The sequence below is a fragment of the Oreochromis aureus genome, linkage group 12 (assembly GCF_013358895.1).
Source record: "Oreochromis aureus strain Israel breed Guangdong linkage group 12, ZZ_aureus, whole genome shotgun sequence".
Classification (NCBI taxonomy): Eukaryota; Metazoa; Chordata; class Actinopteri; order Cichliformes; family Cichlidae; genus Oreochromis; species Oreochromis aureus.
Window position 1 is genome coordinate 1,248,278 of NC_052953.1, and position 27,832 is coordinate 1,276,109.

The 27,832-nt window shown below is 48.6% G+C and overlaps 1 protein-coding gene across 7 annotated transcripts; it reads right to left on the minus strand.

The window, feature by feature from the left end:
* Nucleotides 1–1,359: 1,359 nt before the first annotated feature.
* On the minus strand, nt 1,360–27,832 carry ogdha (oxoglutarate dehydrogenase a). 7 transcript variants are annotated; one of them, XM_039620473.1, is made up of 24 exons: nt 27,719–27,832; nt 24,360–24,737; nt 19,741–19,932; nt 18,752–18,854; nt 16,371–16,415; nt 9,339–9,454; nt 9,078–9,232; nt 8,527–8,673; nt 8,084–8,174; nt 7,822–8,001; nt 7,472–7,600; nt 7,214–7,393; nt 6,625–6,777; nt 6,446–6,548; nt 6,170–6,298; nt 5,942–6,092; nt 5,590–5,717; nt 5,332–5,510; nt 5,101–5,172; nt 4,893–5,018; nt 4,649–4,721; nt 4,313–4,476; nt 3,968–4,122; nt 1,360–3,876 (listed from the first exon to the last, which is right to left on the minus strand). In XM_039620473.1, the coding sequence occupies exons 2-24, from the start codon at nt 24,597–24,599 to the stop codon at nt 3,756–3,758; spliced, it is 3,132 nt and encodes a 1,043-aa protein (XP_039476407.1). In that variant the 5' UTR covers nt 24,600–24,737; nt 27,719–27,832; the 3' UTR covers nt 1,360–3,755. The 7 variants fall into 7 exon arrangements, with proteins under 7 accessions (XP_039476407.1, XP_039476400.1, XP_039476403.1 ...); XM_039620466.1 differs by lacking the exon at nt 16,371–16,415; XM_039620469.1 differs by lacking the exons at nt 16,371–16,415; nt 18,752–18,854 and adding an exon at nt 19,157–19,250.

Consider the following 27,832-nt stretch of genomic DNA (forward strand, 5'->3'; position numbering starts at 1 on the left):
TTGATCAACTTTGTTTTGAAATGTGATTTTAAAATAAATTTGGATTTTGATCTGAATGGTCATCTGAGAATGAGGCTGGCCTTGAAGAGGGAGGAGCTAAAACAGCTTGTTTTGAACTTAAACTTATACAAAGCTACCATAGGAGACCAAAACTGAAACCACTGATGTTTCTGACATGCTGCAGTGCACCATTTTGACCAGCAGGTGGCACTTTCACCCTGTTGAGGTTTGTCTTTGAGTATAAATAAGACTCTTAAATATTTAATCAAAACTCCTGACCAAGGCTTAGCAAGCAAACAGCACCAGACTTCATTCAGAATTTACCCAAATTAGCAGTTTAGTTCCAGTTTGTTGGCTGTTTTTGGCCCTTCAGACAAACTTCCTGCATGTGAATCTGATCAAATACGAGTAAAAGTCCACTTACCAAACTTTTCTTCCAGAATCTTTCGTGTCCATAGACGTCTTCAGGCAATAAAATTATATTTCTGGCATAAGACTGAATTATTTAAAGCCAACACTCTTTCACTAAACAGTACCAGACTTCATCGAATTTTTGACCATTTTTAGACTCATCCTCTGGTCCTTACAATAGTATAAAATTCAACTTTTTTTTCCCCTTTTGTTAAATTTCAGTAAAATCAGGTAAAACATCTGCATTTTACTTCTGGGAATAAAAACACACTCCTGCCTTAAATGCAACATGTCATTAAGAGTCCATTCAGAATTTCAACATTTTCAGATGTTTTTCATGATGTACCAATAAAAAAATGTCAGTGGCTCCAGTGCTTGAAATATTATAATTGGGAGTTTAGACTGATTAATCTAAACTTTGATTAATCAATAAATCTAAAAACAACTTTAAAGTCCTGGAGCGTTTGCCAACTGTCACACCTCAGCAGAAGATCAAATGTGATCGAACAGAACCTCAGTCCATTTAAAATGATCTAATTTAACACCATACTGTACTCAGGGGGAGTTCTGTAACTTTATCATGTGCCTTAGGTTTAGGCCACCATGGCTCATTTTAAATGTGGTTTAGACTCACTGACTGAGCAGTGCCAGACTTCATTTATAAATCTGCCCTTTTTAGACTGAACAAATATTTTACATCAAGAACTACCAATACAGAATATTTCACTCAGTATTCCAGAATTTCAAACTGTGCCAAACTTCATTCAAAACTGACTCAATTTAAATTCCTTCTTCTGTCTGTGAAGTCCATTCACTTGATTTCACTGAATATATGAATAAATATGATTTATAATGTCACAGGTTGGTTTGATCCTGCAGGTTACCTGGTGTGAAATGAGCATGCGCAGACAGCTGATGTCAGCAGTGAGGAAGCACAGGAGGCGGGGCTCCACGGTACATACAGATTTCTTTATTGAATGAAGCAAAATAATGAGAGAACTTCCCCTTTATGAAAATAAATAAATCATTTTCTTTGTCTCGCAGAACGCCACTGGCGGCCGAACGTTTTGCCGCTCGCCGGATGCCAAAGACTAAAAACACGAGAGGCTTGCGATCCATTTTGGCACGGGATAAACGCTCACCGCAGGGGGGCGGGGCCAGAAGCGAGGAGTTAAATGAATCGTCAGCAGTGCATTTGGTTGAGTTCGTGTCGCAGACTCATTCCCCAAAGATCCCTTCAAAGTAAAAGACAATAAAATCTCAGTGTTAAGCGCTGCCTCTAATTACACACGGACACACCTGCCGACAGGTAAAATCCGCCACCTGCTGTCTGTAGTGATTCTCCCAGCTAGTCCGCCCCCCGCTGTGAACCAGCAGGGGGCGCAAATGATGCTAACAAGCATTTTAAAAAGCTAAAAAAAATAAACAAAAAACGTTTCTGTAACTCATCAGGATTTCTGTGCGAAGAACAAGAAGAAGACTGGATCCTGATGATGATGAGAACGAGGATGAAGAGTTCTGTCATCACAGCTGGAGAGTGACCGTGTGGACAGTGGGGTCAAAGGTCATTCAGTCTCAACTCCACATGAACTTTTTCTAAAGCAAATCTGCATCATTCCTTCATGTTGCCATAAGCAGGTTGCTGTTGCCTGGAAAGTTGCAGAATTAGCAACTTCTGCAGCAACTGTTGATGAAGGGTAGCTATCAAGTCGTGACATTGCCTGGTCACGCCAAACATCTCTGCAACAAAATACCCTGAACAACCCCATCAGACTTCATTCAGAATTTACCCAATTTAAGATGCTGAGGAGCAGTCTGAGTCACTCATCAGACTGCACCAGACTTCATTCAAAATTCTGCCGATTTTAGACGTAGTCTCTTGTGTTGTTTGAATTCCCAGTGTTACCTGCTGTTGGATTTTATTAGATTAAATAAATCACACAGCTGTAAACTACCAGTGTTTTTGGCCAAACTGTTCACATACTAAAACAGAACCACAGCACCAGACTCTATTGAGAATTCATCTAATTTAAGACTGCATTTTATTATTCAGCTGTAGTTCAGTTTACTTTTCTCTCAGGTCCAAACTCTGCGTATGAATCTGACGCCTTCCACACTTCAAACTTTAGTTTAAGAGCAGATTTTACTTTTTTAGACGTTCACAAACAAATATGTCAGAGTTAAACCTCTGAAACGCTCTGAGCTCTCATCAGTGTTACGGTTCTTCCTTTGTCTTCCTGTTTCAGAACGTCCTGCTTTAAATACGTTTAAAAAGGTGTAAAAAAGTCTGAAACTTTATCACAGGTGAGAAGAGCACGCTGAAGCTGAGCGGCCTCGCTGGTTGGGTGAAGCTGAGCCTGAAGGCAACCTCAGCCCTGATACTGCCAGCAAAGCGAGGTGGGCTAATTTAATACCAACATGTTAAATAACGAGCTCCAGTTTTCCTCTCCGAGGTTGTTTTTAGCTCGATTTGGTGCTACCGAAGCAGCTGAGCAGGATGCATCACTGTGACTCTGAGGAAAACCTAAAATCACACATATTCTTAATGGACTTCTGAACTGGCTGTTTGAGAGCAGATTTGTTTGCTGTGACTTTCACTTTCATTTAATGCATCACCCTTTCCGTAATGAGCGAACTCACCTGCTGAAAGGTGAAAAAAACTTGCTCTCTGCAGCTAGCTGGACTCCCACTGGTTTTAAATGGGAAGTGCTAACGATGCTAACAGCTACTATACGAAGACGTGAACAGCACCAGACTTCATTCAAAATGTATCTAATTTAAGACCAACGTTGCTGCTTTTTGTTGCCCGTGTTTGTCCAACAAACTGATAAAGTTTTTTAAAATCATAACAAGATTTATGACTCAGAACAAACATTCAGATTATTTGGTGTAAACCTGTTGAGTTCCTTCAAAATGTTGCTATTTTTAGACTTTGATTGGTTTAGGCTCAAATGTTTGTATGCGTGTGTGTATGCGTTAAAGTGCTAATAGTTGGACGTCAGTTCAGAAGTCCATTGAGAATCTGTCTGATTTTAGCTTCCTTCGACGTCACGGTGACGTTAATGTGAGGAGCTGATGGACAAAGACAGCTCAGAGAGAAAAACTGCAGCTCGTTTCGTCTTTGATGATTACGTGAAAGTTTCTGTCCGTCACAAACCAGAAGAATAAAGTTTAAATTTGAATCTGAGGCTCCGCCTCCCGCTGTGATGTTCTGGTCGGTGATTTTCTGAATGGACTTCCTGCTGTGCGGTGTGCTCAGCCATACAGAGGGCTGACTGTGTGATGTGAGTGTGAATGGAGGCGAGACAGGTGAGGGTTGATTCCAGGTGCTGCAGGTCACGTGATCACTGCTGGTCTCTGAACGCGTCCAGGTGGAAGGCCGTGTCCAGGAAGCGCCGCAGCTCGATCAGGTGAGTGTTTTTGTTTCCTGTGGCGGGAGCGGCTGCCGGGTCTCTGCCAGCATACCTGAAATACAGAGAGTCAGTGGTCTGTGGTCAGAGGTCAGAGGCCGCACGGTGGTGGACAGATGTCTGATGATGATGATGACGGTGGTTACCAGACGGGCTTGGCTTTCTGCGTGGTGGTCCTGATGCGAGGCTTCACGTAGTCGTAGTAACCCTGGTTCTTGTGCTCCTCCTGACACCAGACCAGGTCGGCGTTGGGGAAGCGCTCCGTCTCCGCCTTCACCTGGTCGAAGGGGAACGGAGAGAGCTGCGGGGAGAGACGGTGTGCGGTTACTGCCTGCTGACCACCCACCGCCGCCGCGTTCCTTATCCTGTAATCCTGTAATCCCCTCCAGACTGTAACTAAAGCTACTTTAGAGTACGAGTCAGCTGACTCCTTTGACACCGTAAGCCACCGGCTGCAGCCAATCAGAAGTCTCCGTGTAGCATGCGTGTACCTGCTCAATGCGGCTGATGGCCACCGTGTCCTCCAGGCCTCTGCTCTTCCGCTCTTTGGTCAGCTCGTAGTAAACCTTTCCTGTGCAGAAGATCAACCTCTTCACTGCCTCTGGACGCTCGGCCGCCACGCCCGCCTCCGGGATCAGCCGCTGGAAGTGAGTTCCTGCAGCGAGGAAGAGGAGGTGGAAGAAAAAGGGAAAGCATGGAAGAACGATAAAGAAGAACAAAAGGAAAACACAAAGAAGAGGAGGATGGAATGAGAAGAAAGGAGAGCGGGAGGGTCAGGCTCGGTTCGTCAGAGCCGTTAGAGCTGCAGGTGTGGGTGGAGGCGTTACCGGGCAGCATCTCGTCAAAGCTCGATCGGGCCTCGGGGTGACGCAGCAGAGACTTGGGAGTGAAGATGATCAGCTGGGGACACAAACATGAAGTTGATCACATGACTTTACGCTGAACAGCATGTTTTCACAGAGAGACTCATGACGAGTCGTCAACACATCTACGCCTCCAGACTCCGCTTTAAGGCTAATGCTGGTTTTAGAGTGTGTGTGTGTGTGTGTGTGTGTGTGTTGGGGCTCTCACAGGCTTCCTGAAGGGCAGCAGGATCTGCCGTCGGAGAACATGGAAGTAGTTTGCTGGGGTTGAGCAGTTCACCACGATCCAGTTACAGTCATACAGCTGACGCACGGCGAGGTCCTCTGTGATGTTCTGAGGGACAGAAACCAGAGTCATAACACACACACACACACACACACTGCTCTGACATCACTGCTCTGTGTGTGCGTCTCACCGGCAGGACGTCGGGGTCATCGTTGCACATCTGGAGGAATCTCTCGGGACGAGCTGACGAGTGTTCGGGACCCTGAGGAGAACATTCAGACAGAGCAGCGAGGACGTGTTGATTATCGATCAGAAATAAACGATCACAGATCAGGAACACTGATCAGCTCAGACTTATCGACACTCTGTTGTCTTTAGTTTTCAGTCAGTGAGGAGGAGGAGGGTGCGGTGGCGTCCTCACCATGCCCTCCAGGCCGTGCGGCAGCAGCAGCACGATGCCGTTCTGCCTCACCCACTTGGCCTGCCCGGCGCAGATGAACTGGTCGATGATGCACTGCGCCGTGTTCTGGAAGTCTCCAAACTGAGCCTCCCACAGGATCAGAGCGTTCGGGCTCGCCATGGCGAATCCCAGCTCGAAGCCTGCAGACGGAGAAACAGCCATCAGGCAAAAACACAAACGCCATCGATGATGCGTCATCTGCGGAGAGCGACGACTGACCGAGCACGCCGTACTCGGACAGCGAGCTGTTGCAGACGGTGTATGGCGCCTGGTCCGGGGACAGGTGGTTCATGGGGATGCAGGTCCTCTTGTCCACGTTCTGGTCGTGAAGGACGTGGTGACGGTGGCTGTGAGGGGACACACAGAGAACACCTGTCAACCACCTGCGCTCTGAGCTAACATGCTAACGGCGTCAAGACGAGCAGATTGAGACGATCGGGGGCGTTTTCCCAGCCGCTCGTCTCCTCCTGACGTCACGTCATCAGTTTATTTTGTGTCGTGGTTTTTCGCTTCTTTAGCTCTCTCTGCTTTGTGTGTCACATGCCGCTGCCTGACACGCCTCCAGGTTTACCTGAAGGTCCCGCGCTCCACGTCCTGCCCCGACAGCCTGATGTGGATCCCCTCTTTCAGCAGCGATCCGAAGGCCATGTACTCGCCCAGGGCCCAGTCCACCATCCGGTTCTTCACCATCTCGGCGCGGCCCTTCAGGATTCGGCTCAGACCTGCGGCGAGAAACAACAGCGTCAGCTGAACGTCTTCGTTCCCGTTTGCTGGGTCAGAAAGCGGCGCCTTTCTCGACCTCCGTGGATGGTGAAGTCCTCCACGGGGACGGACGAGGCCGCCTGTCCGATGTGGTTCAGGTTGTCTTCGGTCAGGCCGGTGGAGGGGCAGCTCATCGACTTTGGTTGACCGTCCAGGGTGAAAAAACCTGAAAACAGCGAGTTTAAAGGGTTAACAGTCTGGAGCTGAACACCAGAGTGAAAACAACATCCTGAGAGTCTGAATCGTGTTTGTCAGTTTTCTGTCTGTGTCAGGAAGCTGACGGTGACTCGACCCCGCCTCCTCGCCCTCTCACCGGGCCACGGGGAGTCCAGCCAGTGCTTGATGTGCAGGATCTTCTCGTCTTTGGAGCGAGCGTACGCCTCCTCGCAGATCTTATCGTACTTGGCGATCTCCTCCTGCAAACAGACAAACGTTCAGGAAGTGACATCATGGTGACCTGTAAGCAGGATTCGCCTGGTGGGCGAGTCCTACCTCGTACTCCTGCCGGCTCACGGCTCCCTCTGCGATCAGCTTCTCTGCGTATTTCTGCAGGACCGGCTTCTGCTTCTTGATCTGTTTGTACATCAGCGGCTGAGTGAACATCGGCTCGTCCATCTCGTTATGACCCATCCGACGGTAACACACCTGCACACACACACACACACACACACACACACACACACACACACACAGTAAGGACTGTTTCCAGGTGTGTGAACAGGTAGGAGCAGACTCCAGATGATGGATGTGTGTCAGAGAGGAGAGACGCAGGGAAACAGTCGCCTCTGAGGTCTGCTGTGACTTCACACAGTGAAATAAAATATATAATGTCATAAATAATAACGTGTCTGCTCATAGCTTTACCTGCTGAGCATAGCAACATGTAGGGAGGAGCAAATGTGCTAAAAAAAAAAATTAACAAAGAGCCAAGACAGGAAGAGGGAGGAAACATGATGACATCATTGAAAACAAAAATGAAAAAAGGAAACAAAAATTAATTTAACATCAGAAACAAACGTCTATAAACGTCTGTCTGTGTGTGTGTGTGTGTGTGTGTGTGTGTGTGTGTGTTTTTACTGACCAGGTCGACCACGACGTCTTTGTGGAAGGTGGCTCTCCACTCGGCCGCCACCTTGCAGACGTAGATGACGGCTTCGGGGTCGTCGGCGTTCACGTGGAAGATGGGAGCGTTGACGACTCGAGCCACGTCCGTGGGGTACGGCGAGGAGCGGGCCATGCGAGGGTCGGTGGTGAAGCCGATCTGTAGACACGACGACAGAGAGGTGATGGCTCGGCGGGCCATGTTAGCGGCTCACGGTCTGTTTCTTTGTGAGGTTACCTGGTTGTTGACCACGACGTGCACGGTGCCGTGCGTGGTGTAGGACGGCAGGTCGGACAGGTGGAAGGTCTCGTAGACGATGCCCTGACCGGCGAACGCGGCGTCTCCATGCAGCAGGATGGACATCACCTGCACAGAGCACACATGAACTTCATACTGTTGCGCTCACCAAGTCAGTCTGTGATTGGTCGAAAGCTCTTCCTGCACAGAAACACCTCCGACAGTTTCCAGGAAGAAAAAAATGAGTCGAGTCTGCTCTGAGCTAGAAAAACTACCTCGACCTGTAACCGAGTATCTTCACAGTGCAGTATCAGTACTTTAAAGTATCCGAGTACTTCCGTCAGACTTACTCTTTTCCCGTCTGTGTCTCCGCAGTAGAACTGCTCAGCTTTGGTCTTTCCCTGAACCACGGGGTCCACGGCCTCCAGGTGAGACGGGTTCGCCACCAGAGACAGCGTGATGTTCCTGTCTGTCACGCGGTTGATGCGGCGATGGTACATCCCCAGGTGGTACTTCACGTCGCCGGAGCCCTGAGGACAAACACAGCAGGTTGGATCAGACGGGGAAAGAAAAACCGAGAGTAAACGAACAAACAGCAGTAAAAACAGCGACCTCGTCAGCTGCTTCCAGTTTGGAGTCGAACTGACAGAAGATCTGCTCCAGCTCTTTCCGGATCACGTTGGCCAGGACGTTGAGACGACCCCTGAAAGACACACAGAGGCCATCATGGAGCGGCGTCCGTCTTCACACAGGCGTGAGCTGACCCTGTATTTATTTACTCTGTCATCTTTGACTGAAGCAGAAATACATTAAAATAAAAACGCAAACATTTCAACATGTTTGTGCTCTAACTCTTGTTTTCAGTGCGTCACTATCGGGCTGCTGCTTTTATAACCTCGCCGTGAGGAGCGCTGACGCCGTTAAACTCGCTGTTTTGATGCAGATTTTCTCCTGGAAGCTGCTGCCTCCTTCCTGATGACATCACACAGGTGTCATCGACTGTGGAGCGGCGTGTGGGTGGTCGGGTAACAGAGAACAGCAGCGTTTGGTTTTACCTGTGGGGCATTCCCATGATGACGTTCTCCACGCCGTTCTCAGACGACTTGTCGATGATGGTCTTCAGGGCGGGGATCAGAGACTCGCAGCCCTCCAGGCCGAAGCGCTTCTCTGCAGACCACTTCTTCTGCAGGAACTCCTCAAACCTGAACACAGGTAAACACGCAGGTTATTCCCAACACAGACTGCAGATTCGCTTATTGCAGCCGCTCCCATGTTTCCCAACGTCTCCGTGTTGGAGTGGGAGATTTTACAGCAGACATCCCATCGATGGGACCAGTGTGAGGATCAAACTGGTTATGACTGAAACACCAGAGCACTGAGCTTCTGTTTCTCTGAGAGAGCTGAGGTGACTGAAGGAGGTGGGCTTGAGTTTCGCTGCGGGTAAAACCACCACGAGCTGTCAGAAACGGCTCGTGGTGGTTTATGATGCTGACGTACCTCAGGGTTCATCCTTGGGTCCTCTGTTGCTCCGCCCTCCTGCTCCAGCTTATAAAATCAGTGTGTGGATAAATCTGCGTGAGGGACCTGAGTGTGTGAGGGTTCTGACCTGGTGGAGCGGACCATGCGGGCCAGCAGCGTCCGCTTCTCCTCCAGAGTGAACTGCATCACGCCCGGAGTCTCAAACTTCTGCCTGATCCACTGACACTGATCCAGGTCGTTGATGAACATGAACTCCACCCCGATGTGCTGACAGTACGCCATCTGCACCAACACACGCACACATTCATTTTCCTGAATAATAATTTGCCTGTAAAACATTTAAACTTCTCATTGCTCATTTCCTGTGTGTGTGTGTGTGTGTGTTCACCTCCAGCCGGCGGATGATCTCCTTCAGTGGCAGCACGCTCTCCGAGCCTCCGATGAAGGTGGTGGTGGGAAGCCGGAACACTTTTTCTAGGTCCGACTCCTCCAGACCGTAGAAGCCTACAAGTCCCATGAAGCACCACGGAGCAAGAGGGGAGGGGGGAGGAGCAGGAGAACGAGGAGAAAGAAAGGAGGAAAAGAGGTGAGACAGGAAAACGTGCATGATGAAGACAAGTTTTAATCAACAGAAAGGGGGAGATTTACACATGCGGGGGATTAGAGAGAGGAGTAGGAGCCGGGGAGGGAAGGAGGAGGAGCACAGAAACACCTCCGGGGGAGGAAGAACAGGGGTAAGAGGGGGGAGGAGGAGCAGGGGGAGGAGGTTGGCATTAGAGTAGTGGAGGTTTTAATGGTTTTAGGACAGCAGAGGTGGAGGAGGTGGTGTTGTGGGTCCAAAACAAATAAAATAAAAGTTGTTAGCATCGACAGTTTAAACCAATCAGCAGCCTGAAAGCTCGACAGACCGCCTTCATCATCATCATCGCTGCTCCAGGACCATCACAGGAACACTCAGCAGCATCAATCCACTGAGGCGCCTCCGATTTCTCCACCTGAACCTGCAGGACGTCTGTTTGAATCATAAAGTCGTGAATACCGTTTCACGCTGCTTCCTAACAAACGCTCGACGTGTGGCGGTCAGACCTGCTGCGGCGTGCAGACATGAGCATAGGAAATAGATCTATTAGAGCGCGAGTTGACTGAGGCGTGAGTAAAAACATGGCGCTGTACAGGAAAGGGTGCGTTTGATTCATGAGTGCAGCGAGATCGATTCAGAGCTGATCCTGTGGTCACAGCCGGCTGGTCGCGCCGCACGCCGCTCGTCAGGTTGATGAACTGTTACTGACCCTCACGTCTGTGGCCGTCGCTTCATCATGCTGTAACATGGGTGACGTCCTGCAGCAACCAGGCTTCAGGTTTCTCTCACAGACTCGGGGTCAAACGCCGTTACTGAAGCGGGGAAAACATGGAAGTTAAAAGGGAGTTTTTCCTTCCTACGGTCGCCAAAGCGCTTGCTCATTCGGGGTCATATGATTGTAATATTGTAGGGTCTACCTTGCAATATGAAGCGCCTTGAGGCGACTGTTGTTGTGATTTGGTGTTGTATTGTTGTAAAGTTGAATTGAAAGCCTCTGTGAGGAAAACGGTGTGAGACCAGAGCGGAGCGTCGTCGGCAGCAGAGAAGACGATTCTCTGCATATTAAAGACGATGTTTGACCTTTGTCAGGAGAAACACTTTGCAAAGATGGAGTAACGCAGTAAGCTCTCAGGAAGCTCCCGTGTAAAACAAAGTCATCTGTCTCAGATTAAGTTACTGATGTACTTCAGTCGCCACGTTTCACATAACGAAGACTCGGGGCTGAAACCTTCAGGATGTCATCACTGATTAACGTGATCAGATATAATCTGGTGAACACAGTGAGACCGTTTCCGTGGGGTTTGTGAGGATCTCCGAGCTTCTGTGCTCTGTGCACACACAGTGTTTATAATGACCTGCGTGTCAGCGCTGGTCTCTGATACGAAGCTCCACATCAGCACAGCGATGAGATGAAGAAGCAGTGATGACAGAGCGGGATCGTTTGACTTTAAACTGATATTGGGACGTTAGGGGAGGAGGTGTAATGAAGGAGAAGGAGCGTCTCTTTGAGCACTCGTCCTGCCTGCAGACTCACTTCAGGCTCAGCCAATCAGAGAGCCCGGAAACACACAAAGGAGCCAATCAGAAAGCTGAATCTACCCCATGGACACTCGACTGAGAGCTCCTACAGACCACCAGCGCCCCCTACAGACAGCTCAGCTACTGACACAACATCGTTCCCTGGCTCCAGCAGCCTCAGACGAGCCTTCTCCTGCGTCTGTAAGCGTTTCTGTCCGTCTGTGGCGAGTGTCTGTAGTAACTGTGTGCCGTGCCCTCCTGGACTGATCTCCCTTTTCATCCACCAGTTTTCTCTTTCTAAATGTCTGTGAAGGTTCTCAGTCATCCAGGTCATCGTAGTCAAAGGAGTTTGCAAAGAAAAGCGTCTGGACTTCTTTAGGTTGCTTGAAGACGTTTCACCTCTCATCTGAGAAGCTTCTTCAGTTCTAAGGTCAAATGGCCGAGAGTCCCAGATTTAAACCCAGTGGGAGTATCCCCCCCAAGGAGGGACAAAGGACCCCCTGGTGATCCTCTAATCACATGCGCAAAGGTGTGAAAGTGGGTGTGGGACCTAATTTCACAATGAGCTCACCCGAAACCCTGGCTGATTAGGTCCCACACCCACTTTCACACCTTGGCTCATGTGATTAGAGGATCACCAGGGGTCCTTTGTCCCTCCTTGGGGATACTCCCACTGGGTTTAAATCTGGGACTCGGCCATTTGACCTTAGAACTGAAGAAGCTTCTCGGATGAGAGGTGAAACGTCTTCAAGCAACTTAAAGAAGTCCAGACGCTTTTCTTTGCAAACTCCTTTGACTTCTCTTTCTAAACATTTGAGCCTCATGGGGGCGCTAATCACAGCCTGTCATTGCTTTTGTACTAAAAGCAGTTTATTACTTTGAGGCGGGGACCAGGTGCAGATAGAGTAGATGTAATGCTGCCCCATGTGTGCAGGTCTGAGTGTGTGCTGCCATCCTGAAGTCTGTTTCAGGATCTTTCATATTTTGAGGAACAAACCTCAGACAGCTGCTAAGCCGACCTCAGTGAAACATCTGGAGCTGCAGCTCAGCTGAAACATGCTGAGGATGTTTTTTACAAAGCACCTCTGACGTGTCATCGTTGTTCTCGAGTAAAAGCAGAGGCTCTGTCCTGAGGTCAGTGCTCTGCCCTCTGTGACAGTAACAGCTGGACTCAGACCAGCGTGACCTGTGGAGCACCAGCGGGCAGTTTACGCACAGCTTCTTGCTGCTCTGTCGAGTTAGTCCTGCTGAGACTGACTGAAATATTCTGTTTCAGCTCCTTTTAAACCTGCTGACAGTGCTGAAGCACACAGGCGGAACCTTTTCTCCTCCCAGCCTCGATTTTGGGATCAGTAACATTTTTCTCATGCTTCTGTCCAAAAACACGAAGCTAAACTTAAGGAAACGGGAGCAGGATCGACGCACTGAGCTGAAACACGGGTGAGGTCACTGACATTACACGACTACGTCACGACCTGACGTAGCGTCAGTGGTCAGATATCAGACGCCCCAAAGACAGATCCAGACTTCCCTGCAGTACATTTACAGATTAATAACCTGCTGCGTCTACACACAGTATGCCAGGGATCTGTGACATCACACACACCTGCTAATCAATAACACCCAAATATCCCAGAACTTCACTCACTGAAACTGCAGCTCAGTCTTCTAAGACCAGGGGTGGGCAATCTCAGTCACGAGGGCCGGTGTCCCTGCAGGTTTTAGATGTGTCCTCGAACCAACACAGCTGATTTAAATGGCTAAATTAGCTCCTCAACATGTCCTGAAGTTCTCCAGAGGCCTGGTAACGAACTCATCATGTGATTCAGGTGTGTTGGCCCAAGGTGAGATCTAAAACCTGCAGGGACACCGGCCCTGGTGGACTGAGATTGCCCACCCCTGTCTTAGACGGTCTGTTAGTACAGTGACCTCACAGCAGCCATGTTATTGGTCACGTGATGTCACTAAACAGGGCAGCTTTATCTAAGCCCCTCCCCCTGAGCTCCAGGTCGGTGACATCCACCTGTCTGTTGTAGAGTCGCTCACACTGCTGCATGGATGAATGCTTTTGACGTGCAGACAGCTACATGTATTTTTCATCTGGACGGGTAAATGATGCAACGCGCTACATAGCTAGCTTAAACGAACTACCATACATACAGTGCTCAGCATAAATGAGTACACCCCTCTACATTTGTCAGAAAACCTTTAGTTTCCTTTCCGAATCAACATTTTCTATGAGATACTATAATACAAAATACTCCCACAAACGTGGGCCATTGATTGCAAACAAGATTTGTTTATTTGCACACAAAAAAATGATTTTCCTAACAAACTCATTCAAGCCCATGTTGCAAAAATGAGTACACCCCAATTCTAGTCTTAGGAGAAAAGCCACATTTAAGAGATGTCCAGCAGACAGGTGACGATAAAGGGGCATTACTTAAAAAAGAAAAGCCCCTCCCATTTCATGCTGCCAGCAATGGCTCCACATGGAAGAGAAACGTCACAAAATCTGAGAAAGGAAATCATTTCTTTACACAAAAAAGGTGAGAGCTACAAGAAGATCAGCAAAGCTTTACGTATCAGTCAGAATACTGTAGCAAAAGTGATCCAAAACTGTAGGAAAGATGGAAGTGTCACCATCTTACAGAGACGTCCATGCCATCCACGGAAGTTAACATCTCAACAGGAGCGTCTCCTGATGGGAAGGGTTGAAGAAAATCACCATGGAAGTTCACTGCAGTTAGCTAAAGCAGTAGAAAGCCAAACTGGAGTGACCGTTTCCCGTGACACCATACGGCGCACACTGCACAGGAATGGCATGCATGGGTATCGTCCATGAAGGAAGCCTCTCCTAAAGCCCATGCACAAAAAAGCACGCCTAGAATTTACCAGGGCCCATGCTGAAAAAGATGAAGACTACTGGGACTCTATACTCTGGAGTGATGAGACAAAGATCACTGTTTTTGGAACTAATGGTTTCAAAACTGCATGGCATCATAAAGGTGAGGATTTCAAATAGAAATGCATGGTGCCTACAGTGAAACATGGTGGTGGCAGTGTCCTTATGTGGGGCTGCATGAGTGCTGCTGGTGTGGGGAGCTGCATTTCATTGATGCTATCATGAACTCAACAATGTACTGCTCTATACTGAAGGAGAAGATGCTGCCATCACTCCGTGCACTTGGTCATTGTGCACTTTTCCAACACGACAATGATCAAAAACACACGTCTAAAGCTCCTGTTGCATTTCTGAGGAAGAACAGGGTGAAGGTGATTGAATGGCCAAGTATGTCTCCTGATCTGAACCCAGTCGAACACCTGTGGGGAATTCTGAAGTGACAAGCTGAGCATCACTCTCCGCCCAGCATCCAGGCTCTAAAAGAGGTCATTCTTGAAGAATGGAAAAAGATAGATGTTGCAATATGTCACAACTTGTTCATTCCATGCCTGGAAGCCTTGGTGCTGTCCTTGAAAATCACGGTGGTCAAACAAAATACTAGACGTAGTAGTTTTTGTTGCGGGGTGTATTCATTTTTGCTTCAACCAATTTTAGTAAAACTGAAGATTTTGTGATCTAAGTTATATTATTAACCTTAATTTCATGATATGGAGTTAAACAGGTGTTCAATCAAACTCAGCCTTGTACTTTTTGAAGGGGGTGTACTCATTTATGCTGAGCGCTGTAAATGTGACAGTTTGCTGACTCGGACATTTGCACGGCCAAAAAGTATTAATTTGTCACATTAATGTCGTAACAGTAAAGCTGCCCGAGCATTTTTCCAGTATCAGGTAAATCATTCCTACACTTTAAACGAGCGGCCGTGAGATGAGAGTCGGGGTCGGCGTGGAGAAGCGGGGATTGGTGTGATGTGATCTGTCAGGCGGGGTTAGGAGAGGTGTGCTCGCACGTTTGTGCCATACTCTGAGCGGCCAGGTGGGCGTATCCCAGTAGCTCTGACATCACATGAAAGCTATGGATTAGCCTAGCAGACAGCTAGCAGCTGTCCCGACCCGTACAGATAATTATCCACAGAGAGTTTGTGTCTCAGGCTGCTGGACATGTTTAACATTGGGACTGACTCAGTGCTGCCCCGGCTGGATGCTGGAGGAACTACCGCGTTGGTTAAATTTCAGCCTTGCTGAGCATTACTGTAGTCTGTGGAGGAGGTGAGCTTCAGTTACCTGTTAAACTGTGAACAGTGACCTCTGCCAGCAGGAAGGAGCTGCCCAGTAACAACAGCCCGATTTTATTAATAACCAGTATATAAATATGTTTAATCCACGTGGACACATCTGCATCTGAGCACGCTTTCCTGCCAAAGATATCTGACTCTGTTCATGTGGGCGTGACGTCACCTGGTCGAGTCCACGTCACCTCCACATGAACAGAATCAACTTTTTGGGATTTCCTTACCTGGATGATGGAGCATGCATCAAGCCATAGTTCAGAGCACATTCAGAGTCAGGCTCAGACACTTGAGCTGAGACACTAATGAACATAACGGTGAACTGTGGGACAGAGCGGGGGTCAGCACGCTAGCAGCAGCTAACAAAGCTGAGCACAGGGAGCACAGGGGACCCTGAGAGGAGGCGGCGCCTGTCCCGTCAGGCGGGATGAACTTCCTCTCAGTGTTTCCTGTGTGCTGCTCAGGCTACAGGGAGATTTCACCGTGGTTCAGCCCACAGAGACAGAATCCACAGGAGTAAAGAAGCAGCAGAGTCTCTGAGACATTTAAGGCAGACGATGCTGCCGGCGTGACCGTCTACACGATTTTTATTTTCCCGTCTCACCTGCTTCTCGCTCTCTTTCTAAAAAACAAAACTAACTGATGTCACATTTACTGAAACAGCAGCAGCAGGTGAAAGTGATAAACTGAGACATAAAATTACAGTTTATACTCTGCTTCACTGAAGACATATCCCTCTCTAAAATCATGTGATTATTTATACATTTGTCTGGGTGTGTCTGGGTGCACATTACTGCCCAACAGACCGGCAGGTACACTCTGTCCAGGTGAGCGTGGGGCTGGTGAGAGGATCTGAGGACTGCAGCTGCACATATGTGAACATGCTTTCAGTTTGGTTAAACCGCTGTGAGGTCACAAACATGCTTCAACTCCTGCACAAAGACAGAATCAGATGCTGAACCAGATGAAATCTCTCTGCGGAGCCGCGGCGCCCTCTGCAGGAGCTCAGGAGCCCGCCATCTGCTGCGTTGATGCTTTCAGCTCCTGCAGACCTTTCCTTCAAACTACTGCACTGACAAACTCCACTAAAGATCAACTACTGACTTCACAGCAGTGCTGGTTCTCGTACCTCCGACCGTGAGAATGTGCAGCCTCTCCTTGAACACAGCCACGTCTGGACGGGTCACCAGCAGGGGGCAGCAAAGGGAAGAGACACCCGGACACCATTAATGACCTGCAACCCCCTTTACCCCACAGCCATTACACACCACCAGCACCAGCCCCAGCACCAACACCACCACACCGGCCTACAGCCTCATCAGCATAGCAGCCGCCCGGCATCTCGCGTCTCCACCACCGTCTGACCCCGCGTTCAAAGAAGAAGGAGCAGTGGAGAAGGAGAGACGCATGTAACGCCATGCTGAGGTTAGACAGCGTCGCCACAGCCGTCCCACACTGAGGGTTCAAGCCATTCAGGTCACCTTCGGATGGACTACTTCCTCGGAGCACTAATACAACAAACTGAACACGGCACACAGAGCAGCTCGAGCCTCAAAGACACACCAGAGCTGCACAGCGAGGGGGGCGTGTCCTGAGGTGTAACAGTGGGCGGAGTCACAGCTTCAGGGGTTTATTTAGCCGCGACAGCGAGGCGAAGCCACAAACCTTTGATCTTTGACTTCCTGTTTCCCGTTTCTGACCGACACAGATTGAAGCCAAAGCTGAACGTTAACGAGCCGTTAGCAGCATTCAGACTGCGAACAAACAGCAAGTACAGCTTTATCCTCTTCTTCCTCTGTGGTGGTTTACAGGCACCTGGAACCAGGACTGCTGTTATTTAATAAATGTCCTGAGAAGAAGACGAGGAAGAGCTCTGAGACGGAGCGCCTTAGACTCACGGTTTGTACAGATGATGTAAAATGTCAGCTGATTAAATGACATCATCTTGGCGGGGTTTCAGGTCCAAACTTGGAGGAACAGATCTGAGGGGGACTAGCAGTGGAGGAGCACTGTGGCTAACGTGGTGCACAGCCCAGCGTCACGCAGCAGAAGCTAAACTACAGCAGCAGCCCGCCGAGCCAGCAGCTCAGCCCTGAGACTCCGACGCCGCTCCGCGCAGCCATCGCTCACACCGCATTTTCCATCTTCAGAAAGATTCCGTGATCTTTGTCAGGTCTCGTGTTCAGACTGGGCTCCGTGAACGCGTGCGTGGATGAAGCGCTCAGACAGCTCGCGGGTCGCTCAGTTTGAATCATGAGCTTTAATAAACGAGTGTCATCATCCACGCCGTTTCTACACGGCCGGCACGCTGTGGTGAGTCTAAACGAAGCGAGCGTGAGCAGACCGCTGATTGTTCTGGTCCCCAGCAGATCGCTGCGGCCCAAACAGGAAACCGAGAATGCTGCCCTTCAAAGTAAAAGCTGTGCCACAGTTCCAGATATCCTACGACCCCACGTTGAGTCAACAATGGGCGACTCACGTCCGACAGAAAAGGACTCAGGCGGCGGCTGCTGATTGGCTCAAATTTAGAACCATTAAAGGCTTCGTCCCGCTGCATCACTAACGCCGAGCGTGTTTTCCAGCGGAGAGGATCTCCGAGTCTGAGGCAGTGAAGCCGGTTACCGCCGGGTCTCCTGGAGCCACACCGAATCAGGACGTTTTCTACGGAGGCTCTGAGAAAGCTTTACGTCCTCGGCGGGGACGTAATCACCGTCAGCGGCAGGAACAAGGACGTTCCCCTTTCACTAAAAACATCATCAGTGTAGTAGTCAGGCTTTTTAGATCTCAGAGAATCATCCAGATTTTAAACTCGGGATTAGGATTAGGTCACTGTTTTCAGTGTTTCCCACAGACTGAAGAAAACAGTCCTCACACACTTTAACGGAGCGTGGAGGAGAGACTGCGCCTGCAGCTACACGCCACCACCGAGAGTTTACACGGACGCAGGACTGAACCTTTGATCTGATAAATGCTGTTTATTACAGAGTAACAGCCTCACTGTGAACCACGTGATCAGGACCCGTGTCACAGTTTGAGGGTTTACAGCAGTAAGCTCTTTGTTTTAATTAATATTTAAAATTCATTTTTAAACTAAAATAACAAAAATATAAGTTTGTTTGTTAAATGAAATTAAATCCGCTGATCACAAGTGTCTGCATGCAAACATCTGATGATCCAGACTGTAATTAATAAACTGACACTAATGTTCACGTCAGCACAGCCGCGCGGTCTCTCCTCACGTCTCCGTGTGGGAAACACTGAAATGATTTGAGGTTAATTCTCGGACCTTCATCACAGAACGAAGGTCTTCAGATGTTAGATGAGGAAGAACGATTCGGTTTAGACAAAGAATAAAATCCTGAAACAGACCTCAATTTAAAAAAAGAACTTTATTGTACAGCAGAAGAGTTTCTTTTGCTGTACAATAAAGTTTCAGAGACTCCTCCAGCCAACGAGGAGGAGCGCTGAACAGACGAAGAGGAGGTCGATTTCTGAGGGTCGGCTCCTCACCCAGCTTGTCGGAGGACGTGATAATGTCAGTGGGGACACATGAGTCCAGATCGGCGTCCATGATGCCGAGGGGGTCCAACTGGGCCACGTGGTGCCCTCGGATCTACAGGAAGTGACAACAACACAGAGCCCACCCAGGGCAGGGGGAGAGGAGGGTGAGGACAGGGTGAGATGAAGAAGGAGGAGGAGATGCAATCAAATAACAGACAGAGGATGAAGAGCGAAGCAGATGAGAAGCAGGATGGAGGGAAGAAATCAGAAACGGGAGAAATGTTGAAAAGTTAGAAGAAACAGGAAGCGTTAGAGAGAAGGGGGGGTTGGGGTGGGGGTGGAGGAGGGCGGGTGGGAGGGAAAAGCAAAGTTAACATCATGGTCTGTTTGGTGGTTTAGTTGCGGCGCTCTCACCGACATCCTGGAAGCCGGCATTCACCGGAGCATCATCAAAATTCACACAGCTGATTCCCAGTGGATCCAGGTGGGCATTGTGATGACCCATCACCTGAACACACACACACACACACATCACAACAGGAAGCTCAGGCCCTCACAGGTCCTCACGACAGCGTCACGTCAGGGTCGGGATTCAGGCTTTAATCCAGCCGGCTGCACTTCCTGTTGCTGCAGTCACTTTGAACTTTGAACTCTGGGTTAAAGTGTGATGACCCTGAAGTGCTCCAGCACGCCAGTCTGGATTACTGTGGAAACCCCTCGCTGACCCTGCGGCGGCGCCGACCCACAGACATCCCGCCCACTGATGATTCTGATCATCGATTATTGATCGGGCTGGTTTCATGTGAGCTGTGAAGACCTGAACTCACCTCACCAACGTCTCCATCAACAAACAGCAGCCATCAATAAGCAGGTGAGCAAACAGGAAAATATTTTACAGTACAGGCTTCACTCTATCAGCAGCCAAAGGTCAGAGGTCACTGACAAACACAGGCTTTTCAATAATCTTATCGATGTATTGATCATGTTTGTGTGTGTACCTGGTAGGCCCTGATGAGCGACTGCACAGCCAGGTGATCCTCCACCAGCTTCTCCACGTTGGGCTGAGCTCCGACCAGAGAGGAGAGCTGAGGGGCGACGAGGCCGGACGCCGCAGACAGACGCAAAGGAGACTGGTAGGCAGCACCGGGAGGAGCGCCGGCGTTGGCATTCCGGAAAAACACATCCCACGACTGCAGGAGAGGAAGAAGAGAAAGATGTTGCTGATGCCATGAAGAAGGCTCAATCCTGATCTTACTGGACTGAAGGCACCCCAGCACCTGCTGTTGCTGTGTGTGCTCTATAAGTAAGAGAAGTTCCTGTGGTGGGTGGAGTCAGAACAGCTAACCGACAGCTAACCAGTGCTGAGTCAAACATGGACGCAGTGTTATTTATGGCGTTTGACGGTTGACCTCAGAGACGCTCAAAGCTTCGATGAAGGAAGAGGAAATCTGAGGGCGCGGAGTTTCACCATCAGGACGTCAGAGGGCCTCAATGAGCTCTCCTCTACATCACGCTGTTTCCGTGGTGACCAAACACACACACCAAACTCCTCCTCAGCGTCAGACTGACGAAGTCACACAGGAAGCTTTAAAGCCATCACAGCGGGTTACTCCTGCTGAGTCACAGGGTGGAGCGCGTCCACGGGCTTGGAACAAAGATCCCGGCTTACTTTTACACATTTCAGCTGTTCTGCGTGAGCGAGCACCCGCCCCCCAGTACACTTTACTTCCTGCGTCCAGCTAGCAGGCTAAGCTAATAACAGGAAGGTCACGGTGTGAAGTCGTTACATAACAGATGTGACATGTCACACACACACACACACACACACACACACACACACACACAGAAAATTCTGTACCAAGAGGAGTGTGTGTGTGTACCTGTTTAGATATCTTTGTGGGGACCAACAGTCACTCGTGGGGACAAAGCGTCCATCCCCATGAGTTTGAGGCCCAAAATGTGGTTTCAGTGTCAGGGTTGCAGTTAGGCTGAGGGTTAGGTTTAGCAACTGGGAAGAGATGATGTCAATTAGATGTCCTCACTATCAAAACAAGAATATGTGTGTGTGTGTTTGGGAGGGTTGTGCCCACAATGATTCTTCTTGACAGTAAAAACGGTGTGGGTGGAGCTCTGATCAAACATGCTGCACCTCTGACGGATGATTCTCTCTTTGTTTAGGTTAACGCCCTCAAAGTACTTCCTGTTTTTAAATCGGCCTTCATTAATCGGACTCGTTTAAAGTCATTAAAGAATCGATCGAAGCCAGAGGGCCTCTCATTCTCATTGAAGTAGGTCTGTCATGTGACTCGAGCTTCTGGGAGCTATTATTAGCTGGCTGTCCTTTAGCGCCCGGTCAGAGAGCTCACCGAAACACACGCTGTCACAGCCGTGTCACCTTCACGACCCCAGAGCCTGTTTGAAGACAAATAACGGAAAAATGATGGAAAAAAAGACTCATTTACAGCTTTTTAAAGAAGAAAGAATTGAGAGCTGTGAGCTCCACACGCAGCACTGGTCCCCGACAGACGCCATGATGCTGCTCTGTCTACATCACATGTGTGGTTTTAGATTTTAGGTCTCACGTTAGACATCTGAAACATAAACAGGAACCTAATTTAATATTTTATGAAGCCGATTAGAGCTGTAACTAATCGTCGACTAATCTGCCAATTTTTCTTTCTGTTGATTGATCCATAACTGTCGTCTCTGCTTCCTGTGGTCAAAATGATTTTCCAGTCCTAAATAACAAGTTTCCAAAGTTTAAGATGATTCCGTGGAAACGCTCTGGATGCGACTCATCTTTGACATGATGTCCAGCCCACAGGTTACCTCCTAACATTAGGGAAACTCTAATATTAATGTGAGCAGACCAAACAAAGCAGCAGACCGTGTATCTGCTCCTGTTTACATCACATTTCATTCGTTAGCAAACAAAACTGTGATGTTAGCTTAGCGAGCGTCATCCTGAGAAGTTTCTGACAGGTTAACTAACAAACGTGACTCTCTTAAACAGACCCACTCAGAGGTGACGTCACAGGAGTTTTAAATGCAGATTTAACTTCAGTTTCCTGTGAAATTCTTTCACTTTTAAATCTCTGACTCCATTTTCTTCCATCCTGCTGCTTTGCCGTTCGCGCTACGCTCCTCTTAGTATCGAGTCTTGGCAGGTGACACAGGTGATACTGTCCCCACAGGCTCCTGTAGTCTGCAGTCGACGTCACTGATTATGCCGATGAACCGCTGCTGTTACATAACGCTGATGGGATACCGCACTTATTTGTTTTTGCTGCTAAAATGAATGAAACGCACCGTCTCCATGTGTCTGCACAGAGCTTATTTCAGACTTTTAAGCACTAACAGGACCCTTTAAACCGCCATCCTGACACAGCTGCTACTCTTGAACAGGATGTTGTCACATGACTGGTCACATGTGCTCAGAGCACACTGAACATGTCAGCGTGGCTGTAATGTGTTTCAGAATGAGGACACGAGGAAACGCCTGCAGACACATTTTAATGCTCGTCCTTCATCCCAGTAATCAACAACAACGTGTTCTGGATGTTCCTGTTGTGCAGTAAAACCTTCCCTATGATTCTCCACATGTTATTATTCTGAGTTTGACTCATTTCACAAACACACTACGCTACAGTACATTACAGTGTCCAACAACAAAGAGCTTCAGAAAACTGGAGAGTTGTTGCTCAAGAGCACTTTAAAAATTCAAAGGACGTCTGCCTCCTTGGAAACAAAATACAAAGAAATGAGGAGTGGCTCAAGACTTTTGCACACACGCATCATATCATTACAAACAGATGCACACCACTGTTTCCCACAGCAGCTTTTTGTGCACACGACACTCATTTGAGCTTTTCTCTTGTTTAATCTGACTCATCGAAGCCACAAGAGTTTCCCCACTAAACACTTGCTTCACTCTTATTTTGAAAGAGTCCTGTTACTGTTAACCAGCGGGCCCCACACTTCCTGTATGATGTTCTCTGTGTCCTTGATATCTTGCAGCAGCTTTTCGTCAGAGGTGGACGGGTCCCTGAGCAGAACCAGGACCAGCTGCACAACAACATTGAGGAGATGTTTCACTGCATGCTTAACCAGCCAATCAGAAGCATGCGCACGTATGTAATTTAACACAGCGGTGGCACACGACGTGAGCACGTGAATCACCGACGCTGTGGTTCACGTTTCTTGGAGCACATTCATGGAGATCTCCCAGCAGTGAACGCCGCCGCCGCGCGTCACGACACAGGGAGCCATGTTTGTCACTAACAAAGAAGCACGGTGTCTTCATTAGAGGCTCCCTCCAGCTGGAGGTCACACTCACTAATCCCGCCTTTCTCTTTAGTTTTCAGCCAATCACAATCTTCTGCTCATTTCTCACGTTTTATTGTGTTTATCATCGAACCCTCAGGAAATGAATTACGGGGAGAAAAATATGTACACAGTTTAAAGAAATCTGCCACTGCTGGTTTGGCCCACGTTTCCCGAGCGTTCAGTCGTTTAGCGACATAATGCGAATAGCGGTGAGCTAACGATGCAGTTTTTCCTGTCATGCCTGCCTTACACATTCACTTGTTTCTACTCATGATGTCATGCTGACAGCAGCTCGTCACAGATCTCCTCATATGGTGATCTTTGACAGAAAATGTACAACCCGCTAAGAGTGGTTGGTGCCCTTCTCCATACTTCCAGAAACCAGCCAATCAGAAGAAACCATGCTTGTAGAGAAGATTCAGCTGTGATGATAGCTTTAGATAATGAAACATTTCTAAAAATCCTTCATGCAAATTCTTTAAATGCTTTGTTTAATGCACGGCTCAGTAAACACGAGCATTTCCTCCACATTAGTCACTAAAAACAGAGCTGCTTGTTTTACACAGAGACAAATGTGCAGTGAATGTATCAGCTCAGTCTGTTTCAATCAGGACGACAGCAGACGGACACTTTGTATCTACCTGCAACAAGCAGGAGTGAGTCTAAAGGGGGGCGCAGGGTGTACTAGACCCTCTTTATTTCAAGGCTTTCAGAACATTATTTTTCACATTTCAAGTGAAATAAAACATCATATTAATATTTAAAAATATAAAACTGTACATGAGCGCCTAAAACTGTCTGACCCGGGGCTGCTAGAGAGGACACTAAACTTTTATCTTCATCATTTTGAAAGACGTGGGCCTCACAATGGTTTCACCCGAAACCTCTGCTGATAGTGACCCACACCCTTTCCCACACCTTGGCTCATGGGATGAGGCACATGGTCAACAGTGGGTCAATTACCCTCTTAAAGGACACTCCCACTAGGGTTTAAATTCGTGCGACTCTTCACCAACTTAAAGAAGTCGGGTCACTTTCTATCTGTGGAATCTATCCATCTATACTGTGTAAATGGCGCGGGTGCTTTGGGTGTGCAGCTGTTTTTATGTGTTCAAAATCACCAAACCTTTAACTTTTGATTGTCTGCGTTCTGGGTTTATGTCCCATTACACTGTGAAATGCTGCTGAAGGCCTTTGGAGGGTTTGTCCTGCATCGATGCTGCCAGCAGTAAAATCAAACCAACCTCTGCACTAACCACTCCACACCTGCAGGGGCTCCGCTGCGCCTTACCTTATGAACACTCTTGGGATTTTCCAACCAGGCGTAGTACATCTCCTCCACATAGTTGGAGCTCGTCCCATTCAGGAACGGCTCCGAGGCCACCGGTGCCGTGTAGCACCTGATTGGCTGAAACGTCCTTTTGCCACCCGTGGAGGTGACTGTGATTGGCCGCTGTTGGCCGACAGTCTGAGCCGCCTGCGAGACGGTGAGCGGACGCAACCGCGCCGCACAAGTCCTTAAACGATGCATGAGCAGTCCTTAAAGTATCACACGCACGGCGGTGACTTTTGGGCCGACGGTCCGGACGTCCCCCACCTCACAATGATGCAGGAGAAAAAAGCAGGTCGGTCCCACGACAGGAAGCAGTCAGAGGTCCACGTCAGTCCACTGAGAGAAGAAGAGAGAGAATTAGCCCCCCATTCTCCAGACCACAGTCACCTTTATTCAAATGAGATGTGAGAGAAAGCTGTGCTTTAGGATTTAACGATGGCGGTTTCTGTCTGACGAGCTTCTAATAACATTGAGAGCGCTGACTCAAGCTACTGTTTGCAGAGGATCACTCAGAATAAAACTGAGGAACACGATGTCAGAGTCAAGGCTGATCTGCCGCACCTGACAAACGGCGTCCTCAGAAATTCGTCACAGCGGATTTAAAGATGCTAACGTTCAGATTTACAGACAGCAGTCGTCAGACTCGCACTTACTTCACCTCCTTATGAACAGACGCTTCAAGTCTGACCCTGAGTCCAAATTTACTCCTGGAAATCTGACATCATAACACACACGTTTAAAGCGCGTGCTTAAAGATCTCTTTACATCAGGCGGAACGGTCACATGACCTGATGGTGGTTTTAGTAATCAGTGGCGCCCGGCTGAATCGGCCCTGAGAGGCCAGCTCAGGGGCAGGTCACAGATCACTGACATGAACTTCAGTCCAAAAGATCTGAGCAACATTTCCTGACATCAGAGGCCGACGCCGCACTCCGGGAACAACCTGTAAGATCAGTGCATTGCACGCTTTTACTTTCTGTGCAGGTCGCTGTCCGAGCCAGCCCGCCCGGTCACATGACCACACTTGCAGAAGGAAAACAAAGCACCTTGTTCCCCTGCGATAAAGTTTATTCAAAAACAGACCTGCTGTTTTCACACGCAGGACGTGCCATCTCACCTGTGTCCAGGTAAACACTGTGAAACTACGAGAACACCGAGGTTTCCGCCTCAGATTTTTTTAAATTTCTTTTAAAGTTGTAAAGTTGGTGTTTGGAGGAATTCTGTGAAGCACAGCACAACAACACACTGCAATAAATAATACATAAATAAATAAATAAATAAATAAATAAATAAATAAATAAATAAAGACTACAGTTTGATTATTAATAAAAACGGCACAGCCTCCTCACTCCATGTCTGACTTTTAGCTAGTGTTTTAACTTTCACCAACAAACACAGAGCCTGTATGAGGGTCAACGTATCCAGGATATCGTTCCATATCTGGCTTCACACGCTAACTATCAATCACACTGGGGTGGGGGGGGGGGGGGTCACATGACGGGTTTATCAGTGTTCACATGAAAGAGGCACAGTTTGGAGCCTTTGACCAACGAGACAGAGAGAGTAAAGGCCTAAAAACTCTGCATGAACGTGTGAGCTGATCAGTCAGGCTGGAAAACAGCTGCTGGATTAATAACGTTTATTCAAAGCAGGAAGGAAGCCAGTAAAACGGTGACTGAACAGCCGCCTGTGATTAAAACCTTCTCGTTACTCTCGTGGTGATTAAAAATCTTTAGTTTTGGCATTAAATGATTTGAGAGGACAGTCAGTCTGTTTACACGTTGATGAGGTCAGGAAGCAGCAGCACAGCTCCTCCTGAGACTCATCAGATAAAGAGAACACCTTCAGACCCTCTGACTGTCTACACAGAGGATCTTCCAGTAAGGGTGACGCCGTTTTCCAGAAATCTGATTGGTCAGTAGGCTGTGTTGGCGACTCCTGAGCTCATATCTCAAACAATACCCGCCCCAGAGCAAAGTACCTCGCCTCGTATAGGTACTCCACCACAAAACAGGCCTGAGAGAGGTCCTGCAAGGTCAGCAGGGTTTGTCCTGCTCAAAATGGAGCAGAGTGTGAATGTGAGCTCAACACAGTGAGCAGAGAGTCTGCACTTCCTGTTTCTATGACCTTGTGAAAAACAAAATACATTTTCTGCCTGAGATAATTAAACCAAACTAATAAAAGTATGTTTATTACAATCCTGGGAGTTATTCTTCTTAGCAAGTTGAACATCTCAATTCTTTGGCCATGTGACTACCAGCATTTTCTGGATTGATGGGAATCCTTTAAACTGGTGTTGCCATGTTACCTGATGTTTCAACTTGCAAAACAGTAAGCTGTAACTCACGCAGGTCATATTGGTCCTGCCGTTTCCTAAAACAGCTGCACAGATGGTGGAAACCCGCGTGTATCCCACAGCCTGCTGATCAGAGATCAGTGTCACACTGGGTGTCTTTATACTTCTGAGCCTTCTGAGGTGCTGACTCTGCAAACGGGGTCAAGTCTGAAGTCTTCTGCAGATCTTCACAGAACTCAGGGAGTCAAAAATTTTCCAAGCCCTTCTCAGAGCCCAGTCACAGAACCGGAACCTTGTCCTTCTGGGAGGCGGGGACACCTTCCAAACCCCCCACGGGCCTGCTCTCGCCCCCCATCGGGACTTTCTGCTTTGTTTTGACCTTGTTGGGGCTCCACTCCCAGCCTGCTCTCCTTCCCCTTAACCCTGCCTGGACCCGCCCACTACCTGCCTACCGCGCCTCCCGACTGGCTGCCTGTGAGAAATCCAGACTTCTCTATTGGCCACCAGGACATTCGATCACTTTGTCCTTTCACGAGTCATGAGTTCCCGAAAATGCCTGCCCGTGTTCCCCAGATATCGTAAAATCATCTGTTTTGAGAGCCTAATGGCTAAAACCTGCTGTATGTGAAGCCACACGGAGCAGCTCTCACTGCGCAAACTCTTAGCTGCACGCTTAGCTTCAGCGCTAACGCGGCGCGTTATATAATTAGCTGATTAGCTTCACAAAACGCCCCTGCTTTAAATCAACAGCTAGATTCTGAATAAGTTTCTGTGTTTGCATTCAGCGGAGGCGTTTGCTCCGCTTATGGAGCCTTTTAACGGACGGCCTTGCTCCAAAGGTTAATTTAAACGGCTGTAGCAGCTAGCACGCGGCTAGCAGGCTAACAACGCCACTTTGCATTCGTCCAGACGGTTCTCATTTTCCCCGAATCTAAACCGGAACCAGCCCCCGAGTGAGCCCGCAGGTCGGACCGTGTCCTCGCTCACGGCCCAACGTCCCCCCTAAATGCCCGGTACTGACCTCCAAGAACAGTGCTGGGCTCCCTCTCGGCCGGTATCCCGGATGCCCTTCGCTTCTCCCGGTAAAATGATGACAGCTCGATGTGTTGAGCACAGGAGCGTAGCCCGCGCTGAC

Coding starts and splice junctions, on each gene's coding strand:
- ogdha (XM_039620473.1), bottom strand. CDS start 24,599: ATGCATCGTTTAAGGACTTGTGCGGCGCGGTTGCGTCCGCTCACCGTC. Junction 9,233..9,338: donor AGATCATCCGCCGGCTGGAG/GTGAACACACAC, acceptor GTGTTGGTGCAG/ATGGCGTACTGTCAGCACAT. Junction 5,511..5,589: donor GTCCGAGTACGGCGTGCTCG/GTCAGTCGTCGC, acceptor CTCCGTCTGCAG/GCTTCGAGCTGGGATTCGCC.